The sequence below is a fragment of the Mus pahari genome, unplaced genomic scaffold (assembly GCF_900095145.1).
Source record: "Mus pahari unplaced genomic scaffold, PAHARI_EIJ_v1.1 scaffold_13992_1, whole genome shotgun sequence".
Classification (NCBI taxonomy): Eukaryota; Metazoa; Chordata; class Mammalia; order Rodentia; family Muridae; genus Mus; species Mus pahari.
In genome coordinates this window covers 608-10,007 of record NW_018393023.1, presented here as the reverse complement: position 1 = coordinate 10,007, position 9,400 = coordinate 608, and the positions used below count along the sequence as shown (strand labels likewise).

The 9,400-nt window shown below is 40.0% G+C and overlaps 1 protein-coding gene and 1 pseudogene across 1 annotated transcript; one reads left to right on the top strand and one right to left on the bottom strand.

Annotated features, from left to right (window-relative positions):
- Window positions 1-1,322: 1,322 nt before the first annotated feature.
- On the top strand, window positions 1,323-3,553 carry LOC110315312 (HLA class I histocompatibility antigen, A-32 alpha chain-like). The gene is made up of 5 exons (XM_021189398.1): window positions 1,323-1,395; window positions 1,627-1,896; window positions 2,158-2,433; window positions 2,995-3,279; window positions 3,399-3,553. The coding sequence occupies exons 1-5, from the start codon at window positions 1,323-1,325 to the stop codon at window positions 3,551-3,553; spliced, it is 1,059 nt and encodes a 352-aa protein (XP_021045057.1).
- A 4,464-nt stretch (window positions 3,554-8,017) lies between these two features.
- LOC110315311 lies at window positions 8,018-8,632 on the bottom strand (annotated as a pseudogene).
- Window positions 8,633-9,400: the final 768 nt, after the last annotated feature.

Here is a 9,400-nt window from a genome sequence, read left to right as displayed (position 1 = left end):
ATTGTGGCTTCATAGAATGAATTGGGTAGAGTACCTTCTGTTTCTATTTTGTGGAATACTTTGAGGAGAGTTGGAATTAGGTCTTCTTTGAAAGTCAGTTAGAACTCTGCACTAAACCCATCTGTTCCTGGGCTTTTNTTGGTTGGGAGACTATTGATGACTGCTTCTATTTCTTTAGAGAAATGGGACTGTTAGATTGTTTATCTGTTCCTGATTTATCTTTGGTACCTGGTATCTGTCTAGGAATTTGTCCATTTCATCCATGTTTTCCAGGTTTTTTTTAGTATAGCCTTTTGTAATAGGATCTGATGATGTTTTGGATTTCCTCAGGATCTGTTGTTATGTCCCTCTTTTCATTTATGATTTTGTTAATTAGAATACTGTCCCTCTGCCCTAAAGAAAGAGATACCTGTGAACATAAAAGAATCCTACAGAACTCCAAATAGACTGAACCAGAAAAGAAATCCCTCCTGACACATAATAATCAGAACATCAAATGTACTACATAAAGATAGAATATTAAAAGTAGCAAGGGATAAGGGCCAAGTAACATAAAAAGGCAGGCCTATTAGAATTACACTTGACTTCTCACCAGAGACTATGAAAGCCAGAAGATCCTGGACAGATGTGATACAGACCCTAAGAGAACACAAAAGTCAGCCCAGACTACTATACACAGCAAAACTCTCAATTACCATAGATGGAGAAACCAAAGTATTCCATGATAAAGCAGAATAAACTTATTTTTATAAATCCTAAGAATATGTAGTAGGAAATATGAGAATAAAAATAGGCAGAAGTTGTATTCATCTCATTATTGTATTTTGTAAAATAGTTGTTACTTTTTGTAAACATTCTCTTCTTATGTACTTTCTTAATATGCTTGATGAAGCAAATGTCACAAAATTAGGATTTTAAATGTGATGAAGATTGAATGACATAATCCAGATTCACTCTGAGGAGCATTCTCTTTGTCAGCCATTGTAAAAATCCTAACATTGAAATTGTTGAGTCTTACTGAGTCTCTGGCCTATTACATAGACTCAGAACAGCATTTTGATCATGGCCAGGAGTTCAAGCATCAAGGTAAACAACTTGTCTTACCACACAGTGTACTTATTCTCCTAGGCCCCAGAGCTAGATCTGAGCTGCTGAATCAGAGCCCTAGGGATTGCTCTTGCAGAAGTTCATCTTTCCATGCCTCAAAGCAAACACAGTTTATCACTACCATTGGGATTTCTTAGAGAAACCAATCAGCCTCCTCCTTATCAAGATTATAAAATGAGTACTTATTAGCAGATACTCAGTCTGCACTCAACAAGATGAAGACCTTTGAATCCCAGCCTCTCCTCCTGCTGTTCATGGTCACCTTGGCCATCACGAAGCATCCAAATGGTGAGTGTGGGAATTTGAAGGAAAAGGACCAAACATGGGGAATTAAAGGGACTTTATCCCAGGGGATGCAGTAACTAGCAAGCATATATTTTCCATAACCCAGCCAGAATTTCTGTTCCTTTCTCCATTTTACATCCTGCCCCTTGTTCTTTACCTTCCTTGGGAATAGGCCTGTGGACTGGCATTGGCTCCTAGGTGGAGAGTGGAGATTTAAAGTTCCACTGCCCCTAGGTTCACACACTCTGAGATATTTATACACCCTCCTGTCATGGCCTGGGCCTCTGGAACCCCAGTTAATCTTTCTCAGCTATGTGGATGATACGGAGATTTTGGGATTCAACAGTATATCAGAGAATCTGGGGGTGGAGAGCCGGGCACCATGGATGGATAAGCAGACTGCAAACTTTTGGCAAGAGGCAAAGGATGATGTCCTGAATGAACAATATACCTTGAAAGAAATGATGAGGAATGCGCTATACATCTACAATTATAGCATCATTGGTGAGTAAAATCCATGCAGAGATTCCAAACATCAAGCTGCCCATGGGTTTGCCCCTATGTACTGCATCCATGCTTTATACCCAGAAAATTTGACCCATGGTTACTAGGCTGCAGACAGCTCAGTCAAAGACCTGGGTTTCCCTGTAGTTCAAATCCAAGTATGAATCCACTTACAAATGTCATATGGGCTGTGATAATGCACTGAAGTTTCACACCAAGTACCTTCCTTGTACAATTGGCTGAGTGTGAGGCTTTTTTCAGGATATCACACAATCCAGAAGACTTATGGCTGTCAAGTCATTCACAGAAAGTACTTCAGTCACGGCTTCTTTGAATTAGCATTCAATCTCCATGATTACATCACACTGAATAAGGATCTGAAGACATGGACAGTGGGTGGCAAGGCAAGTGAGATCCTTAAGGAAGAGTGGGAGAAAAAAAAATATGCAACTCGGTTGAAGCCTTATCTGCAGGGTTCATGTGTGAGGTCACTCCTTCGATACGTGACCTTAGGGAAGAACAGTTTGCTGAGGACAGGTAAGGACAGAAACTACCCCATCTGCTCTAAGATTGTAGCTCCTTTCCCCTGATGATTCCTCTTCAGCAGAAAGCATCCGGAATACTAACTCAGTCTTGCATCAAAGGGAGAAGAGTGCTTCTGGTTTTCTGCATTCAAATAGATAGAGAAACGCTTCAGAGGGCTAAGGCTTCTCCCAGCACAGTTCAGTCTGTGTATTATTCAGCAGTTCCTTGGACTTGTTTACTAGGGCAGCACTGAAACCAATTCATGGTCGATGCACAGTGTCTTTCCCTCTGAGGACAGACCACAGACTTTCTCAGACTTTCATCTATATTCCCACAGAACCTGGAGTCAATAACCATAGTAGGAGATACAGCATCTTCTGTTCTGTGCTGGCTATGGTGATTCTGAAAATTTCCCAGTAATAGATTATCCCATCCATATCCTGAGTTTGCTCTGTGGGGTTGGCACCTCTTCTTCATGCTAACTCTCCTGTCCATTCACAGAAAGATACATGAGCATTGATGAATGTCTAAGAAGAATGCCAAATGCCTTAAATTTCCAATTGTTTTCCTCAGACACCCCTAAAATACACCTGACCCATAAGACCAGACCAGATAGGAAAATCACCCTGAGGTGCTGGGCCTTCAACTTCTACCCACCTGAAATCACCCTAGCCTGGAAGAGGGATGGAAGCAACCAGACCCAGGACATGGAGGTGATAGAGAACAGGCCTTCTGGGGATGGAACTTTCCAGAAGTGGGCAGCTGTGGTGGTCTTTTCTGGAGAAGAACATAGATACACATGCCATGCTAATCATGAGGGGCTGTCTGAGCCCATCACCATGAGATGGGCTAAGCATGGTGAGTGAGCACAGAGACCATTGAGAGGGAGTGGGAGTCTAGAGGTACAAATGGAAAACAGTCAAGACAGAGAGTTTGAACTCAGACTGTCACTCTCCTTTCACTCATTTCCATCTCAGAGCCTCCTGAGCCCACCATTCCCTTCTTGGCTATTGTTATTGCTTTGGTTCTTGGAGCTCTCCTTATGGGATCAGTGATGACTTTTCTTATATGGAAGAGGAGGACTAGAGGTAAGAAAGAGTCATGTTCTTCATTTATGTATCTATGGAAATAACAAGCCCAAGCTGTGGGAAACCCTTAAACATGAAAGCAGATTTCTTTCACATAACTGTAATTCATACAGGGCAAATGTGCTGAGAATACCTCTCAGTGAAGCATAATGAAAGTAATAAGGAGAATTATTATTATTATTGTTGTTGTTGTTGTTGTTGTTGTTGTTTTTATTATTATTATTTGCCTTCCCAGAGCCTCCTAAGCCCACCATTCCCTTCATGGAAGATAACTAATTCCCAGGTCTAAGATGTCAGTGGGGCATTCCGTTTTTAACCATAAACCTCCAGGGTTCTAGATATCACATTTCATAGACAGGTTTCCATCTTGATTATCTGGATCTGGAGACATAGTTCTGAATACTTATCTGAGATAAAGTCCAGGAGATTCCCCCTAAGTCATCTTCATCCTGCTGCCTCAATAGCCTCTAATAAAAGATAATGCTTCCAGTTTAAACAATAAATAGACATGTTCAGGCTAGCCAGTAATATGAGTTGTGACTCATCTATGGGAAACATATTGATATAGATAAGAGCTCGCTCAGTTTTGTTTTCCTTGCCACAGGGAGGTGAAATTCCTTTGATGCTCAGTTTTTTTTTTTTTTTTTTTTTTTTTTTGGTTACAACACAAAAAAGTAACACCCTAAATCACCTCTTGTGCATCTGTGAGAGGGACAGAGGAGAGAATCCTGACGGATGGGGACTCCTGGGATTCGGTCTCTATGAGTGAGTGAGGAGCCATTGTCTGTCACCATTTAACGATACATATCTGCGTTTCTTCCTTATTCTTTTTACCTACAGGTTAAGACAGATGTGGTACAGAGCCATTAAACACTGTTTCTGGCTTCTCCTCCCATGGTGCCTTCTCTTTCTACATCTGACTGTGACTATGTGTCTATCTACTCTGAGCACACTGTAAGCAGTTCATCGGCAGGAAAAAGCCTTATCTTGACTCTTACTTATATGTATTTCCCAGTCATCTCTCATATTCCCACAAAGGCAGGGCTGGGAAACCTCCATCCCTGATTGGAATTTCACTTTCCCCAATATAGCATTCTATGCTTCTGTCCTTACTTAATTATTTGCTTTTGTTTGTGCAACTTCTTGGCAGATTGTGTGACTGATTGATGTCCTACAAATGAATAAAACTTGATGGAAAAACAAATTTCAGACCCTTATAAAATTTGTTTGCTGTGCTTGTATGGCATTGGTTGCCTTGTGGAGTCAAGGGAGCCCTGGGCTGTTTACCCTTGCTGCTGGTTCCACCTGGGCTTGCTCATTGCCCCTTTCCTCCTGAATAATTTTCCTATCTCCTAACACCAAACTATCAGTACACCTGTTTCTCTGGGTCATGTGATCCAAAAGTCTCAGCAATTTTTCAGCTTTGTCCAGGGTCTGCGACGCTCTCTCACGTGCACACTCAGTCTGTGAAGGCCTCAGTCTGGTGCTAAATCAGGAGAAATTTGGATTATGGTTTCAAGATGAATTATGCTTGTTCTCAGTTTTGTGTATGAGCCTGTTGTCATTGTCTTCTGTTGTGAACTGTCAGTGAAAATATTAGGAAGTTTTTCTGTCAAGTCACACAGCTGATCTCTCTGCTATTCTGTCACAGATTTGTGAGGTAAAGCCTGGTTTCTGACAGCCTTAGGTAGTATATCATGTCTGACAAATCCACAGAATTCAACTTGCCAACATGATGTTTGCAAGTTCAAGTTCAACCTAAGCTATGTAAGGAGGACCTGTTTGAAAATAAATTAAAAACTAAATGTTATAAGTTGGACATAGATCTAGTATCAGTTCAAAGAAATCTGAATTAATCTTTGCTTTTCTTAAGGAAAGAATGCAGTTGGAGGAGGATGGTACCATGTTTGGAAGGAGAAGGTCCAACCTTCAAAGAGTAGGGTAGATATTACAGAGACTGCCAACATGGAAAAGTTGGGAATTATGGCCTGGGAGGGTTATAGGCCTGGGTCTGAGGTAGCAAAGATGGAGTACAGATATTAGTAAGTGTAATTCAGGAGCACCAGAGTGTAGGTCTCAGCAATGTAGAAGTTTGGGTGTGGCCCATTAAGCTCTTTAAGGCATATTAAAACACAAGGCTGTGTATGTGTCTATCATTCAAGAGAATTCAGACAATATGAGAGGTAGCAAGGACCTCCTGCACCCACAGCTGCGGAGACTGGAGCAGACCCACAGTAAGGCAGCAAAAATGTCTCTCATTCCAATTGACAATACCTAGAAACTCTGATTCCCTAATGCTCATGAAGGTTATAAAGTAACATGATACAAGTCCTGACTCAGTCTGTGCTCCTAAGCAAAAAAGGAATCCATTGATCCTGAACTCTCCTGATCCTGAACTCTCCTGATCCTTGACCTTGATCCAGAAGCATAAGCATGAGTCATGAGTTCAGGAGAGAAAGAGCCTTACTGAGGACCCAGGGTTCAGAGTGATTAAGGTATATTATAGGTAAACCTTAATTTCTGCTTTAACTCAATTGGACTCTCCCTAGTCTCCAATTGGAACTGGGCTCTTCAGTTATCAACAAATCTAACTGGTAGTTCCTGCAGTCTGTTCTATAAAAGTAGAAACTGTTACCATGTAGAAACACTCAGAGAACTACAGACATCCTGCAAACTGCAAACCAACTTTGGGTAGTATGAGTTGTGTAGTAACAGAAAAAAAACACAGTCTTTGTAGAGTGAGTAGGGTCAGTGTTCATTTCAGAGATGCAAGTGGTAGGCAAGGTTCATCTAGAGTATGGGTGAGGGACATGTCAGATGATTCTTTATTAGGTGTCTTAGCATGACTTCAATGTGTATTGTGATGTTGGAGAGAAGATTCGCAAGACATGAAAGATTCTTCAGCGAGGCTCCAGATCAGGGAATTTTATACTTTCCTGAAAAGCTCCCACAGTTGAGAATGAAGCAAACAAACAGTTGAGCCTGTACAGGACAGTTTTATTCATACCTTGTCCTGGTTGATGTTTTGGTTTTTGTCAATTTGACACAAGTTTCCTTTATACAGGGAAAAGAACACTCGATGGAGTAACTACCTTCAATAGTTTTCCTCTAGGTAGTATGTAAGGGCCCAACTCTCTGTTGGGCATGTTCTATAGGATTATATGTGAAAACAGAAGAGCAACCCAGTAACTGCAGTCCTCCATGAGGTGCTCCTGTCTCCATGTTCTGCCCATGATTGCCTAACTCAGTATTGAAATGTGACCTGGGACTTCACAGATGAAATAAACATTTGTATCTCAATTAGATTTCATCCTAGTTTTTTTGTCACAACAAAAGCAAAGCAGACTAGAGCAAACAACATTTGGCCATGTATGGCAACTTCACAACTACACGAAACTTGTTTACTTGTTTTAGAGAAGGGGACTTGTTTTATGGTTAGTTTTAGTTTTTATTACTGTGTATGTTTGTGAGTCTATAGTACAAGCCAATCAATTGGAGATGCCTTGGCAATCCAGAGGATAGCAATCTACTCCCTTGAAGGTTGTCTAAAGGAGGTTCTGTGTGGCCCTTTAAGGATACATGGAACTAAATTCAGGTTCAATTCTCTTTTCAAAGCTTTGTCATCCTTCCAACCACAGAGTCATGAATTTTGCATGCATTTCTTTGCTGGATTCCAGGGTCTACGAACAATATTTACACCTGGCAGATTATCAGTTACCCACTGAGGATTAAAACTTTGAAGCAGCCCATACCCCCTCCACCCTCTATAGAGATTGTATTATGAAAAGCAACCTGCTTGTTGATTAGATGTAGATCTTCTTCCTCAATTGTGTATTGTGACATTCAGTGCAGCCCAGTCCTGGAGACATTCAATGAACAAGTCCCAGACCCTCTATAAACTTTTAACACAGCACCAAGCCTCTGGCAAAAACATGAAATATGAGCAACATCTGACCCCTGGAACTGTTTAAGGAGATTTTCCATTGTGGTGAAAAGAATCTATGATCAAGAGAGATCTATTTTTCCTTTGATTTAAGTTTTATTGCATTATGATGAGAAAAGATATATAATTTCAATTTATCTAAATTTGTTAACATTTAAAAACATATTTGAGAAAATAGACATATCACATTCTTCTTTCCCTTTTGTACCCAACTCCTTCCAGAGAGTCTCCCCTTCAAAACCTGCAATACCTTTTGTTTTTTATAATATTTTTTAAAAATTTATAAAATATTATAACAATAGAAATGAGTATTATAAAAGTTGTGTGATATAAAGCAACAATCAATTAAACAGTCTTATGAAGATGCTTGTCTACAGTAATACTGACAATACATGGCTTTTTCTTAATGTAAATTTCTTTATTTTTAATATAAATTTCAAATAACTCCAAATATATTAACTCTATGATATTTTAAAATAATATATCACTATTAGTTTTTTTCACTATTAGTTTTTTAATGAACATAAATAGATAGTCTTTTTGTTTGTTTTATTTTTAGTAGAGCTTAAAATCTTGACTTACTCTGGTACAAACATAAAATAAGAACATCAGCCTGCTGTATGGTTTCCTTCTCAGACACATAGATGCCATCCAAAACCTTCCTGATATCATCATGTTTTAACTGTTGTAGTTTGCTGAATATGAGTGGCTGAATTTGAAATGAGTTCAATATTGTTTCCTTTAAGAATTATTTCTTCCTTCTGTGCTTGAGAGACAGAACAAGCAACATTGGTCCTCATCTGAAACCTAGGGGTGTATTTTCCACCTAAGAATTTTCACATTTTAACCAAAGACCTGTTCTCCTGAATAACGACATTGATTGGGAAGTGAGCATACACAGACCTCATCTTGTAACAGAAGCCCAGTGTAACACCCTTGATCATGTTCTCAATGTGACTTCAGATGGTTCTGATAGTGGTCAGTTCCTTTCTGTTACCCCACAATTTGTCAACCCAGAGAATTTTATTTTCTTTCCAAGAAGGATCTGTTCTACATCATGTGATTGCATCCCTGCTGCAGCATTCCCCTGTGGCCCTGTAAGGTGACTGTGTGCTCCTCCCCAGTGATTGTCAACATTTTCTGAAATGTTGACAGTCTGCTTGCTGAAATGGTTTTTCATTCTTGCAGTAGATGGGGCAAAGCAATCAAGACAGATCTTAAACTTACAACCTTTCCTTGTACTTGGCTTACATGTTCAGAGATTCAGTCCATTATAACCATGACAGGAGGCATGACAGTGTCCAGGTAGCCATGGTGCTATAGGAGCTATGAATTCCACATCTGGATTTGAAAACAAGCTTGAACAACTCAAAGCCCTTATATAGCTAGGAGGAATGTCCCATTCAATAGTGACATTCTTCCTCCAACAAGTAGCTCACAACTATGCCAACAAGGCCAAACCTTGTTATTTCTGCAACTCCTTGGGCCAAGCATATTGAAGCCACCATACAGCTTTTGTATTCAACTGCCGTGCTCTCACATTTTTGATAGTGTATTGAACCGCTGAACGTGTAAGACAGTCCCAATAAAATGTTGTCCTTGATAAGAGTTTCCTGGGTCATGGTGTCTGTTGATAACTGTAAAACTCTAATAGAGTGGCCATAATGTGGGCAGTTGATATTTTTGAAAGACCTCCATGAATACACAGAGTGCTGTGCTGTTTGTCTGAGGCATGAGGTTCTTTAGAGTGTCGGCCTGGTACAATAGGGTTACAGAGACTCTAGAAAGATTTTTGAGTTGGAACTCATGTGTTGGTAGTGCATTGTTTTTCTCATCTCCTGCCACTACTACACTTGGCCTTCTCTGGACATGGTATTCATGGACACTGACAGAACAGACAGTTTCATCCTAAAGTTCTGGGTCCTTCTTCAGAACTCTGCAATCTATG

Excerpts from the sequence above, each read along its gene's own strand:
- LOC110315312 (XM_021189398.1), top strand. The coding sequence starts at position 1,323 with ATGAAGACCTTTGAATCCCAGCCTCTCCTCCTGCTGTTCATGGTCACC. Across the intron at positions 2,434-2,994 it reads GAACAGTTTGCTGAGGACAG|ACACCCCTAAAATACACCTG; the intron begins GTAAGGACAGAA and ends TGTTTTCCTCAG. Across the intron at positions 3,280-3,398 it reads CATGAGATGGGCTAAGCATG|AGCCTCCTGAGCCCACCATT; the intron begins GTGAGTGAGCAC and ends TTTCCATCTCAG.